The sequence below is a fragment of the Chiloscyllium plagiosum genome, unplaced genomic scaffold (assembly GCF_037043375.1).
Source record: "Chiloscyllium plagiosum isolate Xiang-an unplaced genomic scaffold, Cpla_swu_hap1 HiC_scaffold_8, whole genome shotgun sequence".
NCBI classification, from domain to species: Eukaryota; Metazoa; Chordata; class Chondrichthyes; order Orectolobiformes; family Hemiscylliidae; genus Chiloscyllium; species Chiloscyllium plagiosum.
The window spans coordinates 24,485,349-24,509,583 of NW_028270146.1; the positions used below are offsets into that span (position 1 = coordinate 24,485,349).

The 24,235-nt window shown below is 40.9% G+C and overlaps 1 protein-coding gene across 3 annotated transcripts in view; it reads right to left on the reverse strand.

Annotated features, from left to right (window-relative positions):
* trip11 (thyroid hormone receptor interactor 11) overlaps window positions 1–18,563 on the reverse strand; it is a 107,178-nt gene extending 88,615 nt beyond the window's left edge. For 2 of the 3 annotated variants that reach the window (XR_006312698.2, XM_043697132.2), the window contains exon 1: window positions 18,092–18,556. Coding sequence is in view for 2 of the 3 variants with exons in the window: in XM_043697132.2 (XP_043553067.2) it covers window positions 18,092–18,230 (139 nt within the window). In the remaining variant the exon portion in view is untranslated. Of the gene's footprint in view, window positions 1–18,091 lie in introns of all 3 variants that reach the window. The other variant, XM_087989660.1, reaches the window with a different exon arrangement.
* Between the last annotated feature and the right edge of the window lie 5,672 nt (window positions 18,564–24,235).

Genomic DNA, 24,235 nt, shown 5'->3' on the forward strand with positions numbered 1-24,235 from the left:
TTATTAATTTATGCTCAGAACACTAATGATATTTTTCACCTTCTGGAATACGTTTATTTTGTGCACAATCCATCTTAACTTTGGAGACAATCTACAGCTACCTATTGCTCAGATCATTCATATTTGCCTCTTACTGAAATTCCTCTTAACAAACAAGCTTCCTAATTTTTGACTCCTCAGCATACACTTCTGTTTTGTACTGAACCCAATAATGTTATGGTCATTATTTCTCAATTCATCCCCCATTCACAAATCAATTACCAAACTCATTAAATTTAATTAACACAAACAATATCTCTTTAATTGTACTTTAAATGGACTCAGATACATATCCTAAAAACACTGCCCCTTTCACATTGTGCATTTCACTCTATTTTGGTATAATTAAAATTCATCCAATGTTCTGACATGTCTTGCTGAATTATTTGCAATCTCCCTACATTAGCATAAAAAGAAAATTTTGTTTCACATTTTTGGCAACTGCAAAGAATGCTGAAGAAACTCAGCAGGGCCTATACTATAATTGCACCACTAAGGGCATCACACAAGGACGTACAGGTCATTCTGCTCTACCATGACATTTACGTTCCTCTGCAACCTCGCATTATAGAAAATCATGCTGTGGAAAACTGCCAGAGAAAATAACGCTGTAGGATCACTAATAGAAAGTCACTATACCCGTTCAGTAGAAAATCCGTGTTATCCAAACAACGTTCACAATTCATCAATTCCGTTATAGCCCATTAACGTTGATGAAGTGTACGTAATATCAGAACAACCTGTATGCTGGGGAATACTGGGAGTGGAAATGTTACAAATGCAGAGTAATTTCCAAATTATTGTTGTTGAAATCTCTACAGTGATTGTAGTTCTGGGTGATTCTGAAGATTGCAATTTCATGGTGCACTATGGACTTGAGCACACGTAACTCAAGTTTACATACCAGTACCAAGAGTCACAGAGAGTCAGTGTTTTTACAACATGGAGAAAGGACCTTAGGACCCATTACTTCCATGACAGTCATCAAGTATCTATCTATCTATTATAATTCCATTTTCGAACACTTGGTCTGTAGCCTTTTACGCTATAGTGTTTCAAGTGCTTATCTAAATGCTTCTTAAACATTTTGATAACTCCTGCCTCTATCACCCTTTAGGCAGTGAATTCCAGATGTCAATCACCCTCTGGGTCAATTTTTGTTTCTCAAATTCTCACGAAATCTCCTGTTCCTGATGTTAAAACAACACCCTCCAGCCATGTAAAAGTTCTCTGGAATATTATTTCTCACAAACTTATTCTGGTTTAAAGCTAATGAACCAACAAATGAATACCAAGATTCAAGCGAGTGTATTTTATAGAAATAATGGAAGTATGGCATAGTTGTATTACCATATCAATCCTGCCTGAGTACAATGGCCATCCTGAGAGACAAAGCGCCATGTAAGTACTCACTATTCTCCAAAGGATTGTCACACAAAACTCAAAAATACTTTTCCATCCTTATATTCCCACGAGTGAATTCTAGTCTTCTATATGAACCACCTTTAAAGAGGACTTTGACTATTTTGTTGTCATATCCACTGATCGCATTTTTAGGTATTTATTCAGCTACATTTTTCTCTTCAATTCAAATACTTTTGCTCTAGGTTACAGTCCACATGCACACACACACACACATACCCCTCCTCCCCAACTCTGATGAAAAGTTAAGGAAGGATTGGTTCAGATGAAAAGTAACAACCTGAGATGTGAACTGCTTTTCTCTCTCCACAAATGCTGCCAAATCTGCTCAGTGTTTCTAGCACTTTTTCCAACATCCACATCATTTAACTTTTGGATTAGTTTAATTTGCTGCAATTTCTATTTTAGGAATGCCAACCTTGAAGTTCGCTCAATTCTGCCATTCCTACCTTTTTCCCTTGTTCACTTTCATTGTTTGAGCAAACACCAGATGTGAAATTTCAGTGTTCGACCACATTTTCTTCAGCAGCAACTGTCCCTGGCTCTAATTTATTCCTTGTGAATGCCAACTGTAATGAGAGCCATAGAGATGTGCAGCATGGAAATAGACCCTTAGGTCCAACTCGTCCATGGCGAACAGATATCCCAACCCAATCTAGTTCCACCTGACAGCACCCGGCCCATCTCCCTCCAAACCTTTCCTATTCATATAACCATTCAGATGCCTTTTAAATGTTGCAATTGTACCAGCCTCCACCATTTCCTCTGGCAGCTCATTCCATACACTTACCACCCTCTGCATGAAAAGGTTGCCCCTTAGGTCCCTTTTATATCTTTCCCCTCTCACCCTAAACCTATGCCCTCTAGTTCTGGACTCCCCCATCCATACCCCTCATTATTTCATAAACATCTATAAGGTCACCCCTCAGCCTCCGACGTTCCAGGGAAAACAGCCTCAGCCGATTCAACCTCTCCCTACAGCTCAAACCCTCCAACCCTGGCAACATCCTTGTAAATCTTTTCTGAACCCTTTCACGTTTCACAACATCCATCTGATAGGAAGGAGACCAGAATTGCACCCAATATTCCAAAAGTGGCCTAACCAATATCTTGTACAGCCGCAACATGGCCTCCCAACTCCTGTACTCAATACTCTGACCAATAAAGGAAAGCATACCAAACGCCTTCTTCACTATCCTATCTACCTGCGGCTCCACTTTCAAGGACCTATGAACCTGCACTCCAAGGTCTCTTTGTTCAGCAATACTCCCTAAGATCTTATCGTTAAGTATAGGTGTCCTGCTAAGATTTGCTTTTCCAAAATGCAGCACCTCGCATTTATCTCAATTAAACTCCATCTGCCACTCCTCAGCCCACTGGCCCATCTGATCAAGATCCCATTGTACTCTGAGGTAACCTTCTTCGCTGTCCACTACACCTCCAAGTTTGGTGTCATCTGTGAACTTACTAACTATACTCCTTCTGCTCACTTCCAAATCATTTATATAAATGATGAAAAGTAGTGGATCCAGCACTGATCCTTGTGGCACTCCACTGGTCACAGGCCTCCATTTACCAAAGCTATCTCATGTCCCCTTTTTGCCCTCCTGATTTACCTCAAGTATACTCCTACCACCTTTATACTCTTCTAAGGATTCACTCGATCTATCTTGTCTATACCTGGTATATGCTTCCTTCTTTTTCTTAACCAAACCCTCAATTTCTTTAGTCATCCAGCATTCCCTACACCTACCAGCCTTTCCTTTCACCCTACCAGGAAGATGCTTTCTCTAGACTCTCATTATCTCATTTCTGTAGGCTTCCCATTTTCCAGCCGTCCCTTTACCTGTGAACATCTGCCCCCAATCTGTTTTTGAAAGTTCTTGCCTAATACTGTCAAAGTTAGCCTTCCTCTAATTTAGAATTTCAACGTTTAGATCTAGTCTATTCTTTCCCAATACTATTTTAAAACTAATAGAATCACGGTCGCTGGCCCCAAAGTCCTCCCCCACTGACTCCTCAGTCACCTGCCCTGTTTGATTTCCCAACAGTTAGGTCAAGCTTTGCACCTTCTCTAGTAGGTACATCCACATATTGAATCAGAAAATGTTCCTGTACACACTTAAATTCCTCTCCATCTAAAACCATTGCACTATGGCAGTCCTGGTCTATGTTTGGAAAGTTAAAATCCCTTACCATAACCACCCTATTATTCTTACAGATAACTGAAAGCTTCTTACAAATTTGTTTCTCAATTTCCCTTTGACTATTAGGGGATCTATAATACAATCCCAATAAGGTCATCATCCCTTTCTTATTTCTCAGTTCCACCCAAATAACTTCCCTGGATGTACTTCCGGGAATATCCTCCCTCAGCACAGCTGTAATGCTATCCCTTATCAAAAACACCACTCCCCCTCCTCTCTTGCCCCCCTGTCTGTCCTCCTTGTAGCATTTGTATCCTGGAGCATTAAGCTGTCAGTCCTGTCCATCCCTGAGCCATGTTTCTGAAATTGCTATGATATCCCAGTCCCATGTTCCTAACCATGCCCTGAGTTCATCTGCCTTCACTGTTGGTCCTCTTGCACTGAAATTAATGGAGTTTAATTTATCAGTTCCCACCTTGCTCTCTGTTTTGTCCCTGCCTGCCCTGACTCACTTCTTTCCTCAACTGTACCAGTCTCAGGTTGATCTATTTCCTCACTAGCTCCCTGGGTCCCAACCCTCTCACCTTCATAGTTTAAATCCTTCTGAGCAGCTCCAGCAAGTTTCCCCGCCAGTATATTACTCCCCTTCCAATTCAGATGCAATCCGTCTTTTCCGTACAGATCACTTCTACCCCAGAAGAGAATCCAATGATCCAAAAATGTGAATCCTTCTCCCATAAACCAGCTCCTCAGCCATGCATTCATCTGCTCTATCCTCCTATTCCTACCCTCACTAGATCACAGCACCAGGAGTAATCCAAATATTACTACTTGAAGACTTCCTTTTTAAACACCTGCTTGATTTTCTACATTCTCCCTTCGGAATCTCATCCTTTCCCCTTCCTATGTCATTGGTTACAATGTGTACAATGACCTCCTGCTGGTCCCTCTCCCCCTTGAGAACATTCTGCACCCTCTCAAGACATATCCTTGATCCTGGCACCAGGGAGGCAACACGCCATTCCTACCCTTCTAGTTTCAGATTCACCTACAATTACAGATTGAACATTCAACACTTAATGTATTTGTTTCTGAGTTTGTTTTTAAGTACTGAAGAACCTTGGCAAATCTGGCAGTAAATGTGAAGAGACAAACACAGAGTTGACTTTTAAGTCCACAATGACTCTTCTTCAGAACTGAAGTTCTATGTGCGTTCCAGTTTCGTAGCATCCACAGTATTTTGCTTTTATTTGAAGGTTTGAGTTATTAAGAAAGGCTGGATAGACTGGGATTTCTTTCACTGGAGTGTAGGAGGTTGATCTTATAGAAGTTTGTAAATGAGAGGTATAGATAGAGTTAAATGGTAGTTATCTTTTCCCCAGGATGGGGATTTCAAGACTTGGGAGTACATTTTTTGAGGTGAGAGGAGAGTGATATATCAAAAAGGCAAATTTTTTTACACAGAGAGTGATTCTCATGTGGAATGAACTTCCTGAGAAAATGGTGGATGCGGGTATAATTACAATGTTTAAAAAGACATCTGGATGGATACATGAATTGGAACACTTTAGAGGGATCTGAGCCAGGAGCAGGCAGGTGGGACTAGTTTAACTTGGGATTTATGTTCGGCATGGACTGGTTGGACCGAAGGATCTTGTTTCCATGCTGTATGACTCCATGACACTCTGACTCAAAACTCTATTCTCACCATAGCACCGAATGTGGATCACAGGATTTGCAATGCCATATAAATGCTCTTGACCTCGCTCTTCAACACTGTCAAGTCACCATCTTATAGGTGTGCTGCTCTACATTTTCACCTTCTTGAATATTATTTCACTGCCACTCAGTGAACATTCTGGAACACCCTCTTTAACAGAACCTGACCGACTGTACCTACATCACATGGTCTGCCTGCAGTAGCTCAAAAAGATAGTTCATCACCACTTTCTTCAGGGCAATTAGGAATGGGCAATAAATACTGGCCATGTCAGTGACACCTATATGCCATGACAAAAAATTTTCAAAACAAGTCTGGACAAAGGCAAAATCAGAATATGAGCTCTTCTATTAAACGAACAATCTTTCTCCATACAGACATCCCTTTGCTGGAAATGACAAATTTCTTCATTTTGACTGCAACAGTTTTGTTTTTGAACACTAATCATGTACTTTAAAAAAATTCAATCAAATTCAGTGGGATTAAGCAGGAGGATTGAAATGCAAACTGTCAGTTTACTGTTAATGATTTCAGCAATGATCATCTGTTGACTGCTGATATGTTTATACTCATTAGGTAAATCAAGCATTACAAAATTAATCATGCTGTATGTCAGAATTACAATAGAGCAAATAGTCACTGCCGTAAATGCCAGACAAGGAGAGCACCGGGATGTTACAAAGTGGCAAAATTCCCTTGCTGGGATTTAAATGCAGCATGATTCCAGTGTGGGACCAAAATTATTGCAGATGCTAGAATCTGTACTCAAAACAAAAGATGCTAGAAATCACAACAGGTCAGGCAGCATCTGTGAAGAGAGAGCAAACTAACATTTAAAATCTAGATGACTCTTCATCAGAGCTGAATGAAGAATCATCTAGACTTGAAACATTAGCTTGCTCTCTCTGTACAGATGCTGCCTGACCTCTCACCTTAAAAATACACCTCTGGGACACCTGCACCAACCAACCCAACAGCCCTGTGGCTGAACACTTTAATTCCCCCTCCCACTCCGCCAAGGACATGCAGGTCCTTGGCCTCCTCCATCGCCAGACCATGGCAACACGACGCCTGGAGGAAGAGCGACTCATCTTCCGCCTAGGAACCCTCCAACCACAAGGGATGAATACAGATTTCTCCAGCTTCCTCATTTTCCCTCCCCCCACCTTTTCTCAGTCCCAACCCTCAGACTCAGCATCGCCTTCTTGACCTGCAATCTTCTTCCCGACCTCTCCGCCCCCACTCCCTCTCCTCACCTTAACCTCCTTCCACCTATCGCATTCCCAATGCCCCCCACCACCCCCCCCCCTCAAGTCCCTCCTCCCTACCTTTTATCTTAGCCTGCTTGGCACACCCTCCTCATTCCTGAAGAAGGGCTTATGCCCGAAACATTGATTCTCCTTCTCCTTTGATGCTGCCTGACCTGCTGCGCTTTTCCAGCAACACATTTTTAAGCTCTGATCCCCAGCATCTGCAGTCCTCACTTTCTCCTAGGAGTATTTCATCACACTGGCTATGCCTTGTAAACTTTGGGATTCAGAAGAGGAGTTACTTTCTGCAGCACTCCTAACCTCAGACCTGCTCTTGTATCATAGTATTTATATGATTGGTCTAGTTCAGTTTCTGGTTAATAGGAACAAGATGTCAGTGGGAAAATACAGTGAAATTAATGACACTGCCTGTCAAAGGACAATAGTCAGATTCACATTGTTGGAGGTGGTCAATGACAGGCACTTGTGTTGTACGAGTGTTACTTGCCAGTTGTTAGCCCAAACATGGATGTTGCCCAGGTCTTGTTGCAGTTGGCCTAGATTGCATCAATGTCTGAGGTAAGGTGAATGGCGCTGAACTTATTCAAACAACAAACATTTCCAGTTCTGTCCTTACGATTCAGGGAAGGCCATTGACAAAGCAGTTGAAGGACAGAACCCTGAGCAATGCCTGCTGAGATGTCCCGCAGCAAAGATGACTAACCTCCAACCACAGCCACCTTCTCTTCTGAGAGATATGATTCCAACCAACAGAGAATTTTCCATCTGTTTCCTATTAATTCCAAATGTGTTGGAGGTCTTTGATGTCACATTTGGTCAAATGCAGCTTTGGTGACAAGAGCAGTTATTCTCACCTCAATTACGTAATTTAGCTCTTCGGTCTATGTTTGAATGAAGGTTGCAATTAGGTAAGGAGCTACGTAGCTCTGGTGGAACCCAAACTGCATCAATGAGCAGCTTATTGCTAAGGAAGTGCTGCTTCATAACAGTGCACAAGACTCCTATGACTTCACCAACGATCGACAGTAGATTGATGGGGCAGTGACTGGACAGGTTGGATTTGCCCAGCGTTCTGTGTACATGACACAACTAGGTCATTCCCCACATCATCAGGTAAAGTCAAACATTATAGCTGTACGTGCAGCTTGGCTAGAAAGATGGAAGTTGTGAAGCAGAAGTCTTCAGTACTGTTGCAGGAATGCTTCAAGACCCAAAACATTTAAAGCATCCACTGCCTTCAGCCATTTCTTTATATCACATGGGGGAGCGACTCAGATTTGGTAACAAAAATCATCTGTGACATCTAGCACCTCTGGAGGTGCTTCTCAAAACTCGCTAAGACCTCTGGAGGAGGCCAAAATGGATCATCCACTTGGCATATCAGACTAGAGATTGTTACAAAAACTCGGACTTGATTTCTGCACTCAAATGTTGCCTCTTCCATCACTGGGGATAGCAATATTCGACGAGACCTTTCTTCCAGCGAGTTGTTTAATTGTCTATTACCAATTGTGATGAGATCTGGTGGTACTGCAGAGTTTAGATCTGATCCACTGGCTGTGGATTCTTTTAGCTCTATGTATTAGGTGCTGCTTGGCATCCAAGTCATCCTGTGTTGTCACTTCATCAGGTCAAGATCTCATTTTTAAGTACACCTGGTGCTGACAAAGGTCTGTCTTTGACCTCCTGGTTTAATAATCATGGTACAGTGAGAAATATGTTGGGTCATGAGATTGGAGATTGAATACAACTCTGCTGCTACTGATGGACTGCAGCACTTCATGGACCCCAAGTTTTGACTTGCTAGATGTGTTGGAAATCTATCCTATTTAGCATGATGACAATGCCACACCATCATAGAAGGAATATTCAATGTGAAGATGTCTTTGTCTTTACAGTGATCATGTGAAGGCCACTCCCACAAATAGATGCATCTGTGGCTGCAGCTTGGTGAGGAACTGGTTAATTTTTTTCCCCCCTCTTAGTTCCTTCCTGAAAAGTGGCAGATAGAATTTAATTTAAATAAATGTGAGGTGCTGCATTTTGGAAAGGCAAATCAGGGCAAGACTTATATACATAAATGGTAAGGTCAAGGGGACATTGCTGAACAAAGAGACCTTGGAATGCAAGTTCATAGTTCCTTAAAAGTAGAGTTGCAGGTAGATAGGATAGTGAAGGCGGCATTTGGTTTGCTTTCTTTAATTGGACAGAGCATTGAGAAGAGGAGTTGGGAGGTCATGTTGCGGCTGTACAGGACATTGGTTAGGCCACTTTTGGAATATTGCCTGCAATCCTGGTCTCCCTATTGGAAGGATGTTGTGAAACTTTAATGTTGCCAGGGTTAGAGGATTTGAGCTATAGGGAGAGGCTGAATAGGTTGGGGCTGTTTTCCCTGCAGCATCGGAGGCTGAGGGGTGACCTTATTGAGGTTTATAAAGTCATGAGGGACATGGATAAGATAAATAGACAAGGTCTCTTCTCTGGGGTGGGAGAGTCCAGAACTAGAGGACATAGGTTTAAGGTGAGAGGGGAAAAAAATTTAAAAAGGGACCTAAGGGGCAACTTTTTCATGCAGAGGGTGGTGTGTATGGAATGAGCTGCCAGAGGTGGTGGTGGAGGCTGGTACAATAACAACATTTAAAAGACATCTGGATGGATATATAAATAGGACAGTTTACAGAGATATAGGCTAAGTCCTCACAAATGGAATAGATTAGATTAGGATATCTGGTCAGCATGGACGAGTTGGACCGAAGAGTGTGTTTCCATGCTGTACATCTCTACCATTCTATGACTTCAGAAAAGTTCTAGCAGCTATGCCATTTAGGACTGGGCCAGTTTTTTTTAATTCTCATGAGATGTGGGCATAGCTGACAAGGCTCTTGTCAACTGTCAATCCCCAACTGTCCTTGAACTAACTGTCTTGCATAGCCATCTTAGATGGGAGTTAAGAGACAGTCACATTTGTGGGTCTGGAGTCACACATTGGCCAAAATGGACAAGGATGGCAGAGTTTATTTCCCTCAAAAGACATTAGTGAACCAGATGGGTATATAAGCAGTAATGCAGGAGCAAAAGTGATGAAGCAGAAAACCACAAAACCACACAATGCATATCCTAAAGTGACTCTCGTCTCAATATATCATTTCACAATCTATACAGTGTTCCCTGTAGCCCTCCAATTAAGACTTTCTCCCATTAGCCAAATAAGCTGCAGGGTAACTGCTTCAAGTGAAAACAGAGATTACAAAGTTTGACCCTCAGTGGCAATTCTCAGGCAAACTGCACTTCTTTTCAACTTCAACTTGCGTTTGGCAGAGCACACAATCTACCACAAACCATCGCAATCAGGCAGTGTTTTAACAACAATGTTTTTCTTCACTTTTGCATTTAAAACTATTCCTAATTATGCTTGGAAGTGGTAATCCAGCACAATGTCATCAATATAAATGAAAATAGAATGTTTTCAAAAACAGTATGCATGTTTAATTCAGATATCCTGTGAGCAACTCGACAAGTACAATTGAAAATTACTTTTAAAACATACACAAACTAATTTTTCAATTACATTCAAGTACCATAGTCACTAGGTGTAAATCCAATAAAATCAAATGTTTTAACATTGCTTTTTTAAAGACCTTGCACAAAATAAAACCTTAATTTTTCCAGCCTCCTCCAACATAGGGAAGTAAACATAATTATCATTTTGAGTTTCTGCTTATTAAGTCGATGTGGTGAGCCAGATTGAGAGACCAGGGCAAAGTTTAATATGTTTATACTAGTGCACTGAACAAAAATTGTGTTTTGCACTGAATTTAGTTTGTGTAACCTTTTTCATCAGTTTGACTGATTTCAGATGAATGGAAATATAGAAACTAGAAAGAGTCAGCCACTTAATCCTTCAAATCTGTTCTGCCATTCAATGGTTAATCCTCTATCTCAATGCCACATAGCCACTTTGTCTCCATATCCTTAAACATGTGTCAATCTACTTCTTGAATACATTCAGTGACTTGCATCTTCTGAGGCAGACAATTGCACAGGTCTACTACCATTTGAGTGAATTTTCTTCCCCCACCCCCCCCCCCAATATCCTCCCTCCATCTAGTCTGTGCAACTGTGTTTGAAATGTATAAGGTTTATCAGCGCCCCTTTCATTCTTCTCAACACTAGAGAACATACGCCAAGTCAAACCTCTCTCTCCTCTCTCTACATCCTGCCATCCCCCAGCATCAACCTCAGGAACCCGCACTGCACACCCTCTTCCAGGTGTGGTCCAATTGAAGCTCTGCAAGGCTACTTCTGCTCCCAGTTCTTATCTTATGATTTCCTTTGGACACCCAGCCAATATGTCAAAAAACATGGATCCAAAATCACACAATTCCTCGTAGCAAAATTTCTCTAAACCACTCTCAAAGTCATAGAGAGAGAGTTGCACTGCACGGAAACAGACCCTTCGATCCAACTCATCCATGCGGACCAGAAATCCTAAATTATTCTAGTCCTGATTTGGAGATGTCGGTGTTGGAGTGGACTTTACAAATTTTAAAATTGCACAACACCAGGTTCTAGTCCAACAGGTTTCTTTGGAAGCATTAGCTTTCAGCGTGCTCATCCTTCATCAGATGGTAGACAACTAAAGCACAACCTCTCTACTCTTGCACTCAATTCCCCTCGCAATAAAATATAACATTGTGAGCTTTTCTGCTTACTTACAGTTTCTGCATACTAATCTTTTGCACTAGGATATCCAGATCGCTATGCATCTCAGTGTTCTGCAACCTCCCACCATTTAGGTTTTTTTAATTCTCTCTGCCAAAATGGACAGTTTCACACTTTCCCACATTATACTCCATTTGCCAGATCTTTGCCCACTCACTTAACCCAAGTGGATCCTCTTCATGTAACTGAAGTTTCTCATCCCGAGAACCATTCTCTTAAAACTCTGTACACTCTAATGCTTTTACATTCTTTGCAAAATGTGAAGCTCAGAACAGGATTCAATACTCCCATTAAGAGCAGTGTTTTATACAAGATCATTTCACACTCCTCTCCATTCAAATATCTAAATTTTCATCAATGTTTTACCTATTAATGTCTCAAGCTTAAATCAGTCATTTGCCTGCCCGTTCTACCAATTTATCCTCATCCTTCTAAAGATCTATACCATTCCCTTCTCAGTTCACAATACTTCTAAGTTTTATCTACAAATTTGAAAAATGCCCTTGTACACCAAAGACTAGTATTAAACAAACTAATAGGGTTAAAGGCAGATAAGTCACTGGCCCTGATGGCTTGCACCTGAGGACCCTAAAAGGGGCAACTACAAAGATAGTGGAAGCATTGGTTACTATTTTCCAAATTGTTTGGATTCTGAAGAAGTACTGGTGGATTTGAAAATTGTGAATTTTATACTCCTATTCAAATAAGGAGGGAGGCCAAAAGCAGGTAACTACAGGCCACTTACCCTGCCATCTATTGGCACAAAAGTACTGGAGTCAATTATTAAGGAATTAATAGCAACACATTTGGAAAATCATAAACTAATCAAATAAAGGCATTACTTTGATGGCTTGATGGAAGGGAAATCATATTTGGCAAATTTGATTAGAGTCTTTCAACAAAATCTCAACCTGAATAGATAGATCTGTTGCATTGGGACTTCCAGAAGATGTTCTTTTTCTGGTCAGCAACCTGTAACCACTAGGATTTCACAGGGATCTGTGCTGAGACTGCAACCATTCACACTATACATTAATGACTTAAAGAAAGGAAACAAACGTAGCAAAAGTTGCAGATTACAAAAATAGGTGGAAAGGGGAATATAAACAATTTACAGAGATATTGATAGGTTAAGTAAGTGGGCAAAATGTTAGCAAATGGAATATTGTGGATAATGTGAAGATGTTTATTTTAGAAGGGAGAACAAAAGAACAGAGCATTACTTTTATTGAGTAAAGTTGCAACACAAAGGGACTCGGGGTGCTCGTGCATTAAACATAGAAAGTGAGCACACAGGTGCAACAGGTCATCAGGAAGGCTAATGGAATGTTGGTCCTTAATTCAAGGGGGTTGGAGGATAAGAAGCAAAGTCTTACTGCAACTGTTTAAGGTGCAGGTGAGACCACATCTGGGGTACTCTAAGCAGTTTTGTCCCCTTATTTAAAGAAAGATATAATTGTACTGGAGGCAATTCAGAAAAGGTTCACTTGGGTGATCCCTGGTGTAGACTTTTGGCACCCCTTATTTTTCTGGCTGAGATGAAGACAAATTGCTTTTCTCAGAGGACTGTGGGTCTTTGTACCTCCTTGCCATACATTGCTGTGGGGGTAGAGTTCTTGTGTAGAGTATATTTAAGGCTGTGATAGATGAATTCTCGATCAGTAGGGGAATTAAGAGTTACAGAGAAAAGGCAGGAAAGTGGACATTAAAGTCAAAATGTTGGATAAGACATGATTCTACTGAATAGTGGAGCAGGCTCAATTGGGTTGACCAACCTACCCCTGTTCCTATGTCTTATGGTCTAGGTTATTGTATATTTTGCAAGAGAAGTGATCAAAACACAAACTACTGGAGAAATTCTACTGTAAATACTCCTGTTTCCAAAAAAAAAACACATTAATCACTATTCTTTGTTGGTTTTCACTTTTGTCTCCAAGTTGTTACCATCTCTTATTTCATAAACTCTAGCGCCGCTCAAGAATGTGATGTGGCATCCAAACTAAATTTCTTTTGGAACATCATGTCACATCAACAGCATTACCCTCATCAATTCTCTGTATTACCTCATTAAAAAAAAAAATCGCCAAATTAGTCAAACACAATTTTTCCTGAAATAATCCATGCTCATTTATAGAGTCATAGAATCATAGAGATGTACAGCAATGAAACAGACCCTTCGGTCCAACTCATCCATGCTGAACAGATATCCCAACCCAATCTGCCAGCACCCAGTCCATATCCCTCCAAACCATTCCTATTCGTATACCCATCCAGATGCTTAAATGTTGCAATTGTGCCAGCATCCATCACTTCCTCTGGCAGCTCATTCCACACACTTACCACCCTCTTTGTAAAACGTTGCCCCTTTAGGTCTCTTCTGTATCTTTCCCCTCTCACCCTAAACCTATGCACCTATGCCCTCTATTTCTGCACTCCCCGACCCTAGAAAAAAGAACTTGTCTATTTACCCTATCCATGTCCCTCATGATTTTATAAATCTCGGGTCACCCCACAGCCTCCGATGCTCCATGGAAAACAGCCTCAGCCGATTCAACCTCTCCCTACATCTCAAACCCTCCAACCCTGGCAACATCCTTGTAAAGTTTTTCTGAACCCTTTCAAGTTTCACAACATCCTAATAGGAAAGAGACCAGATATGCATGCAATATTCCAAAAGTGGCCTAACCAATGTCCTGTACAGCCACATGACCTCCCAACTCCTATACTCAGTACTCTGACCAATGAAGGAAAGCATACCACACGCTTTTTTCACTATCCTATCTACCTGTTACTCCACTTTCAAGAACTATGAACCTGCACTCCAAGATCTCTTTGTTCTTGGACCTTACCATTAAGCGTATAAGTCCTGCTAAGATTTGCTTTTCCAAAATGCAGCACCTCACATTTATCCTTCTGTAGTAAGTACATATTGATGAACAAGTCTAATTTGATGGTACTAGACAGGAACCTTCAAAAGTTAATTGGGGAGGCTGTTCGCAGGTCAAGGAATGACTGGTGTGTAGGAGGTTTTCAAAAGTGAGATAACAAGAGTTCCGAGACTGCATGTTCCTGTTAGAGTGAAGGGCAAGGATGACTAGAGATAATGGGTCTGTGGTCAACAAAAAGGAGGAGGTATATGTCAAGTATAGACACCTGGGATCAAGTGAACCCCTTGAGAAATATAGGAGGGGTACAAGTACACTAAAGAGTAAATCAAGAGGGCAAAAAAGGGCTAACAGATTGCTTTGGTCAATAAGATTAAGTAGAATCCAAAGAGATTTTACAAGTATATTAAAAGAGTTACTAGGGAGAGAATAGGGCCCATTCAAGATCAATTAAGCCATCTACGTGTGGAACCACAGGACATGGGAGAGATAATAAACAAATAGAACATAGAACAATATAGCACAGAACAGGCCCTTCGGCCCACGATGTTGTGCCGAACATTTGTCCTAGCTTAAGCACCCACCCATGTACCTATCCAATTGCCGCTTAAAGGTCACCAAAGATTCTGACTCTACCACTCCCACAGGCAGCGCATTCCATGCCCCCACCACTCTCTGGGTAAAGAACCCACCCCTGACATCTCCCCTATACCTTCCACCCTTCACCTTAAATTTATGTCCCCTTGTAACACTCTGTTGTACCCGGGGAAAAAGTTTCTGACTGTCTACTCTATCTATTCCTCTGATCATCTTATACACCTCTATCAAGTCACCCCTCATCCTTCACCGTTCCAACAAGAAAAGGCCTAGCACTCTCAACCTATCCTCGTACGACCTATTCTCCATTCCAGGCAACATCCTGGTAAATCTTCTCTGCACCCTCTCCAAAGCTTCCACATCTTTCCTAAAGTGAGGTGACCAGAACTGCACACAGTACTCCAAATGTGGCCTAACCAAAGTCCTGTACAGTTGCAACATCACTTCACGACTCTTGAATTCAATCCCTCGGCTAATGAATGCTAATACACCATAGGCCTTCTTACAAGCTCTATCCACCTGAGTGGCAACTTTCAAAGACCTATGAACATGGACCCCAAGATCCCTCTGTTCCTCCACCTCACTAAGAACCCTACCGTTAACCCTGTATTCCGCATTCTTATTTGTCTTTCCAAAATGAACAACCTCACACTTGGCAGGGTTGAACTCCATCTGCCACTCCTCAGCCCAGCTCTGCATCATATCCAAGTCCCTTTGCAGCCGACAAGAGCCCTCCTCACTATCCACAACTCCACCAATCTTCGTATCATCTGCAAATTTACTGACCCACCCTTCGACTCCCTCATCCAAGTCATTAATAAAAATTACGAACAGCAGAGGACCCAGAACAGATCCCTGCGGAACTCCACTTGTAACTGGGCTCCAGGCTGAATATTTACCATCTACCACCACTCTTCGACTTTGCTTTGGAAGTTACTGTGGAGAAAGAAGTGGAAACTAGGGGAACTGAGGGAAATAAATAGTGATATCATGAAAAGAGTCCTTATTACAGAAGAGGACATGCTGGAAATCTGAACACAAAGGTAATGAATCCTCAGGACTTGATCAAGTGTATCCCAGGACATCGTGAGAAGCGAGGGAAGAAATTGTAGGGCCCCTAGCAGAGATATTTATATCATCAACAGCCATGGGTGAGGTGTCAGAAGACAGGAGGGTGGCCAGTATTGTGCCATTATTTAAGAAAGGCAGCAATGAAAAGCCTAGAAATGATAGATCGGTGAGCCTGACATCAATGGTGGGTACATTATTGGAGGGGATTCTGACAGACAGGATTTACATGCACTTGGAGAGGCAAGGACTGATTAGAGTTAGCCATCATGGCTTTGTGCATGGGAAACTGTGTCTCACAAATTGGATTGAATTTTTGTTTTGAGGGTGTGACCAATAGGACAGATGAGGACAGACCAGTATACTTTGTCGAAATGGGCTAGCAAGGCCTTTGACAAGGTTCTGCATAGTTGGCTGTTCAGTAAGGTTAAATCATATGGGATCCAGGGAGAGCTAGCCAATCGAATACAAAATTAACTTGGCAGTAGGAGATAGATGGTTGTGGGTAGAGAGTTGTTTTCGGTCTGGAGGCCTATGACTAGCCGAGTTCCTAAAAGATCAGAGTTGGACCCACTGTTGTTTGTAATTTATTTAAATGTGTGAGAATATAGGAGGCATGGTTCCTAAGTTTTCAGATGACACCATAATTGGTGGTATAATGGACAATAAAGAAGATTATTTAAGAGTACAACAGAATCTTGATCAGCTGGACCAAGGTGTGACAAATGGATTTTAATTTACATAAATGCAAGGTGTTGCATTTTGATAGAACAAACCGGGCAGGACTTAGTTAATGGTAGGGCCCTGGGAAGTGTTGTCAAACAGAGGAACCTAGGGGTGCAGTTGCATAGTTCCTTGAAATCATGTCTTAGATAAACTAGGTGATAAAGAAGGCATTTAGCATGCTTGCCTTCATTGGTCAAAACATTGAGTATAGGAGTTGGGACATCATTCTGCAGCTGTATTGGACATTGGAGAAGCATCTTTTGGAGTACTGCATACAGTTCTGATTGCCCTGCAATAAGAGAGATATCAAATTGGAAAGGTGGCAGAAAAGATTTACAAGATTGACACGCAAATTCATGAAATGTTGCATATTTTTAATTGCAACATTTAAAAGGTATCTGGATGGGTATTTGAATAGGAAAGGTTTAGAGGGATATGGGCCAAGTGCTGGAAAATGGGACAACTAATCGGCATGAACGAGTTGGACCGAAGGGTCTGTTTCCATGCTGTACATCTCTATGACTCTCCTCAGTCCATTCGCTCATCTGATCAAAATCCCATTGTAATCAGAGGTAATTTTCTTCGCTGTCCACGACACCTCCAATTTTGGTATCATCTGCAAACTTACTAGCTACACCTCTTAAACTCACATTCAAATCATTTATATAAATGACAAAAGTAGTGAACCTAGCACTGATCCTGTGGCACTCTACTGGTCACAGGCCTCCAATTTGAAAAACAATCACCACCACCATCTGTCTTCTACCTTTTTTCTTAAAAAACTTACACTTATTCTAGTATCTTCTATTTTTGTCCAAAATTATTGTTTCTGAAAGTTTCCCCACTACTGAGGTTGTATTGATCAGCTTCTAATTGCTAGATTTACTTTCACAGCCTTTTCAAATACCCATTAATGATCAATAAGCCAGGTAGCCTCCTTCAGTTCTTTAAGCATTCTAAAATCTTTATTTTTTTTCCAATCTAATAGGATACATCACTGCATTCCAAAAATTATTGCCCAATGATTTTATGTACTGTAAAGCACAATGCCAGAGATCGATCACACACAATAAAACACAGATGAAACAAGGCAAACAATGTATATTCATTGTATTCTCATTGTGAGTCTTGATCCAATTCTGAATCCATAACAGCCTGCAAATACCACTAAGCATTTGGCAGGAGTTCAATTCCACGTGAAAAACACATAAAACCTATCGCTTTCATACTTTTGTAAACTTCACAACACCACTAATTTGCAAGCCAACCCACAGTAAACTCGGTCGATTTGACTAGCTTAAGACAACCGGGTACATCATAAATCTTAACAGCAGTTGTAATGTCACTTGCCCAAACAGCTGTTATGGAGAAATGTACCTAACGAAAGCAAATAAACCCTGTTTACTAATGTCACTATCCCCAAAATTTGGGACACGTTCTCATTTTCTAGATTTCAAAAACTTATAACTCGGGAGCTGGTCCGCGGATCCTCACCTTGCACTTCCTCGGCACCTTCTGCCAACATGTCTTTGGTGAAGCTGGAGAGCTGGCCAGTCAGGGAGGTCAGACTGCCCCCGACCTGACCCAGAGATTGCCCCAGGCCCGAGCCAATCCCACCGAACCAGGAGGACATGGTGCCGGCGGAGGGGACGGTGTGGTAAAGAGGAATGGAGAGACGGCTAACCAGCGGTGGGAGCGGACGACCAGCGGGTTACCCGAGTCCCTGGCTTCCTCCCCGTCGCCAGGCCGTAGGCCCCGAGCCTCCGGGACAGGTATCAGCAGCCCAACGGGGCAGGAAGGAGGTCGAAATACGGCGGAGACAATCAAATACTCGGCCGATCGTATCGCAATCGGCGGCGCTACTACTTATTGTTGCTGCTGTTGCTGCTCCTCCGCCGTCCCTCACTTACTACCCCAACCCCGGTTCTGCCAACTCAACGGCAGCCATATTGTTAGCGTCAGCAGCTGCGCGCCGCCCGGCACTCTGGGTACAAAGCAGCGAGATAGACCACTTTCACAACCGCCATCTTGGAAAGTACCGCCGCATAGGATTGTGCTATAACAACAATAAAAGACAGAAGATGTTCGAGAAACTCAGCTGCCGCGGAGAGACAAACAGAGTTAACGTTTCGACTGATACGACCCCTTTTCAGAATTCAGAAGAAACGTAAGAGGCGTACAGATCTGCAACATGGAAAAAGCTGCTTCGGTCCACTCAAACAGTAAACAATTATCCAACTATTCTCTGATGTGGAGGTTCTGGATTAGTGGTGCTGGAAGAGCACAGCAATTCAGGCAGCATCCGAGGACAGGCAAGATTTTGCCTGTCCTCGGATTTTGCCTGTCCTCGAATCGTGCCTGAATTGCTGTGCTCTTCCAGCACCACTAATCCAGAATCTGGTTTCCAGCATCTGCAGTCATTGTTTTTACCTCTCTGATGTGGAGGTGCCGATGTTGAACTGGGGTGGACAAAGTCAAAAATCACAGGACACCGGGTTATAGTCCAACAGTTTATTTGAAACCGTAAGCTTTCTGAGTCCCCGCTCTCCTGCCTGACGAGGACCAAATATTTTGACCAAATATTCTATGAAGAGAAAATAGAGTTAACGTTTCCGCGCCAGTGACCCTTCTTCAGAACTGGACCCGAAATGTTAACTTTGCTTTCTCTCTATAGATGCTGACAGACCTGCTGAGGTTTTCCAGCAATTTTTGTTTTTGTTTCTGATTTCCAACCTCCGCAGTTTTTTTGCTTTTTTTCGTTTGTCTACCGAATTATTCTAAATCCATTTTCCAGTATTTGTCTCAAATACTTGTATGCTTTGTCACCATTAATTCACTTTCTCCACAAATGCTGCCAGATTCTCTAGCCTTTTCTGTTTTTCATTTCAGAATTCCAGCATCCGCAGCATTTTATTTTGAAAGAAAAGTTGAATTAACAAAAACTGTGAACCACCGCTGAGGATTGACTAATAGCATATTACAACTCCTGTATACAGTATGTGCATTTCTACTTTGTCAAATTTTCTTTCACATTTTGTTTCAAAGGAAAATAAGAACTAAAAACACATGACTAAAACGCGGAGTGACGAGATATAAAATACATATTTTATATTAACAATTTCACTACAGCATTTTACGTGAAGATCTCTCGCGCACAGGAAGATGAGCTTGGATGCCATGGTCCGGATCTTGCCAGCCCAATAGTGGCGAACACGAATAGGTTCAACGCTTATTGAGAATGACTAATATTCTGAGGAGCTAGGTTCAAATCCTGTTATGACTGATGGTGCAAATTAAATTCAATCAAGAATTAACAGCCAAATGATAACCATGAAGCCACTGTCAATTATAGAGTCATTGAGATGTACAGCACAGAAACAGACCCTTTGGTCCAACTCATCCATGCTGACCAGATATCCTAAAGAAACCTAGTCCCATTTGCCAGCACCTCACCCATCTCCCTCTCAACCCTTCCTATTCATTTACCAATCCAGATGCCTTTTAAATGTACCAGTCTCACCACTTCCTCTGCCAGTACATTCCATACACACACCACCATCTGTGTAAAACATTGCCCCATAGATCCCTTTTAAATCTTTCCCCCCTCACCTTAAACCTATGTCCTCTAGTTTTGGACTCCCCCAGCCTGGGGAGAAGACCTTGTCTATTTACCCTATCCATGCCCCTCATTATTTTATAAATCTCTACAGGATCACCCCTCAGCCTCTGATGGTCCAGGGAAAATAGACCCAGTCTGATTAGCCTCTTCCTGTAGCTCAAACCATCCAACTCTGGCAACGTCCTTGTAAATCTTTTCTGAACCCATTCAAGTATCACAACATTCTTCCTATATCAGGGAGACCAGAATTGAACACAGTATTCCAAAAGTGGCCTAACCAATATTCTGTACAGCTGTAACATGATCTCCCAATTCCTTTACTCAATGCACTGACCAATAAAGGCAAGCATTCCAAATGCCTTCCTCACTATCCTATCTATCTGAGACTCCATTTTCAAGGAGCTAAAAACCTTGTCAGGAGAAAAAACCCTTTGGATCATTCATGTTCTTTATGGAAGGAAATCTGCCTTCCTTCTTTGGTTTGGCCTACATCTGAGTCCAGACTCACACCAATGTGGTTCATTCTTAACTGCCCTCTGGGCAATTAGGAATGAGCAATAAATGCTGGCCTACCAGAGATGCCCAGATCCCATGAGCAAATGAAAAATATTGATGACAAACTTGTAATTAACTTTGAAAATACCTCCTTGTCTCTTTTTAAAACTGAATTTTAATGTTGCCTTTTCTTTGCAAAATTTGTTGGTAGTTGTGCACCGGAAAATGAAGGGATGTGTATATTGTAAGAATTGTGGAGAATAAGTTGAACTACTAGTGACCTTTTGTGCAAGTTGCAGGTGCTTATTTCATTATAGATAATTTTCCCGTCATTGCATTGTGAAATTTAAAATAAATTGAAGACAAATCTCATGTTTTCTCTATTACCCAGTGAATTTATTGGGAATGTGATATCTGATCTTTTCTCAATTACATTTTTAAGCATTCAATTTTTTATTCACTTAAATTTAATACTTTTGTTATTTTGTTGAATAAAATAATGATTGCAATTAAAGTGACAGTGATTGTCTCTTATTTTGGGGATCAGCAGCTTAAATATAAATTGCAGCTTTATCCATTGTGTTATGTATGATTTCATTATTTTCATAATCAAGTTTCCACAAGTCTGAACTCAAATCCATGATAAGATTGGAAGAGAACATGTTAACCAGTTCAGCAACAAACATTATTATGAATACTCCTCTGAATTGATAATGTTGAAAAATTATGTTAAATATGATCCAATTTGATCTTGGACATACTTAACATATATAAACTAATAAGACAGGTGTAACTTTATACTCTGTTTTAGTGCAGATGGATGGTCGACAACATGAAATGTTTTAAATTTGGAAATGTCAAATGTTTTCTTGTGTTTTCAATTGTACCTCAATTGCATGACCAGATCCTAGAAAATAGATTCCAAAAATTTCACCTCCCATTGCAGAATAAGGGAGAAAGGCAAGGGATATATGAATAAGGGTGGAAATTGTACAGCCTTTTAGTTAGCAGCCAGTCAAACCAATTGTCTTTAAATCCTAAAACATCACAACCATTTAGCCAGTTCAATTACATTATACTGATGGTTCAATGGTACCACAGCTATTCAAGTGCTATTTCTGTGAAAACATTCTGTACTAATTATAATTCTATTAGATTGACTTGCAAACACAAGTTAAGTGACAAATTGTAAACAATAGATGGAACCTTATGTTACGCCATAGCTTTCTATATAATCATGACCAATCAACTGGTTCTTCAGTTGTTTAACTTCATCTTTTTAAAAGTTGGCCATCTCTAGAGTTGCAAATTCAGGGAAACATTTAGAAACAGTGAAAGTCAATTGGATAAGCAATGGAACTCTAAAAATGGTGAGTGAGAATTATAGAATATAGCAACTGAATAGCTGTATGGGACCATTAGAGAGGAAAAGGTTACTGAATTAGCCATGACCAAACTGGCAAATTGGTGAACGCGTTGTAGGGTTGTCAGATGCTGGAACATCATGTGAATTCCTGTCTAGTCAGTCTTGTCTCTCACTTCAAACTATCTTACATCTAATAAACAAACATGATCAGAGGAAGTGAAAAAAAAACACTTTTTTCAGACCCCAGTTTTCTCCTGGGTTGCTAGCAGCAGTGACAGAGACTATTTATCTTTAATTTCTGGAGATTTCAGGACAGGCTGCAGGTTCACAACTCTAACAAAAACTGAAAGAACTGTGGTTGCTGTAAATCAGAAACAAAAACAGAAATTCCTAGAAAAGCTCAGTTTTGAGGAAGGGTCACCCAACCTGAAACGTTAACTCTGATTTCTCTCCACAGATGCTGCCAAACCTGCTGAGCTTTTCCAGCAGTTTCTCGTTTTGTACACAACCCGAAGAGACTGAAATCAATAATGACTACAACAACCTGAAATGTCCTACTGAACACCAATAATGCAAGCTCCCCATTAGATAAGTGAGAGAAAAGTAAATAAATGAATATAACAGAGTAAACAAATGACATCAGGCATACTATGCATATGCAAGATGAACTTTTTTTCCCAAAAATATAGAAACATAAGAATGGGAATTGTCGAGCTGCCCAACATCCAATATGATCATGGCTGATTGAACACTTCAATGCTTTTTACCAATCCCACACCACCACCCGCATCACCCCACCACTCCATCCACCTGACCCATGCCCAAAACCTTGCACACCACTGGTAATCAGAAGTCTATATTTCTCCATCTTAACTATACTCAAAGACTGAGCTTTCAGAGCCTTCTATGGTAAAGAACACAATCTTCTGATGAAGGAAATTTCTCTTTATCTTGGATCTAAGAAGGCATCCTCCTTATTTTTAAATTGTGCCCCAGTTTCTAGACTCCCCAACAAGAGATATATCTTACCGTGTCCATCCTTTTATATATTTTATAAACTTCAATAAGGTCACTTGTCATTCTTCAAACCTCTGGATACTACAGACCAGTTTGTTCAATCTCTCTTCTTAGGATGGTCCCTCTATTCTTGGAAAAAGTCTGATGAATGTTAATCATAGTCCCTCTACGTCATTAGTATCTTTCCTGTGAAACCAAATATGATTGACTGTCAACTTCCCTTGGGGCAATTAAGGAAGGGTAATAAATACTGTCCTGGCCAGTGACATCCGTCCCCCATGAATGAATTTAAAAAACTGCAAACTGTACTCCAGGTGCGACCTAACCAAGCTCCTGCACAACTGAAACCAGACTTCACTACTTAAATATAGAAATTTTCTTACAATGAAGGCTAACCATCTATTAACTGTCCTATGCTCTATTTCTAAAATTTATAAAAGGATACCCAGTTCAAAGTTGATATTATACAATATGAGAAATATATCTATTTCTCTTGACAGTGAATGCAATTCACTAGATTTACAATCATTTAAAATTCACTATATATGTTATGACTCAAACGTACAGCCCCTCAGTGTACTCCGGTGGGAGGTCCTTAGACAGTGACCTATCCTTGGTGTGCTTTGTGAAAACGGTTTACTCCAAGCTTTAGTCCCTCAACATGTAGTTTTGAAATGCTGGACTTTGACACTTGGAATCAATAACTCTTTTTTAATGGAAGATCAACAAGATTCAGGCCTTTTTTTTATTGAGATATTTGCCCTCCAGCAATATGTGGTGGAAAAACAAATTGCTACACAGAAACAACAGGAGCTGAAAAGGAAGGGAAAAATAAATCTAAGCCATAGTAATCACCATGAGACTCCTCATTGCAACAAATTCTGGATTCATTTTCTGGTAGCATTTGACGAAGAATGTTGCCCTTAATTATAGTCATATAATAAACTCTTCTCGCTGTTTATTTTGTTTAATGAACACAGTAACTTACACTGGCAATTTAATTGCAATCTCAGTACATACATCTGGAAACATATTAAGGGTGTGTACCTCAATTATCTACAACACCAGATGAAAAATTATTTCTGCAGTAAAATCAATATCAACAGAACATTACTCGAATAGTAACAATAATTCACTATCC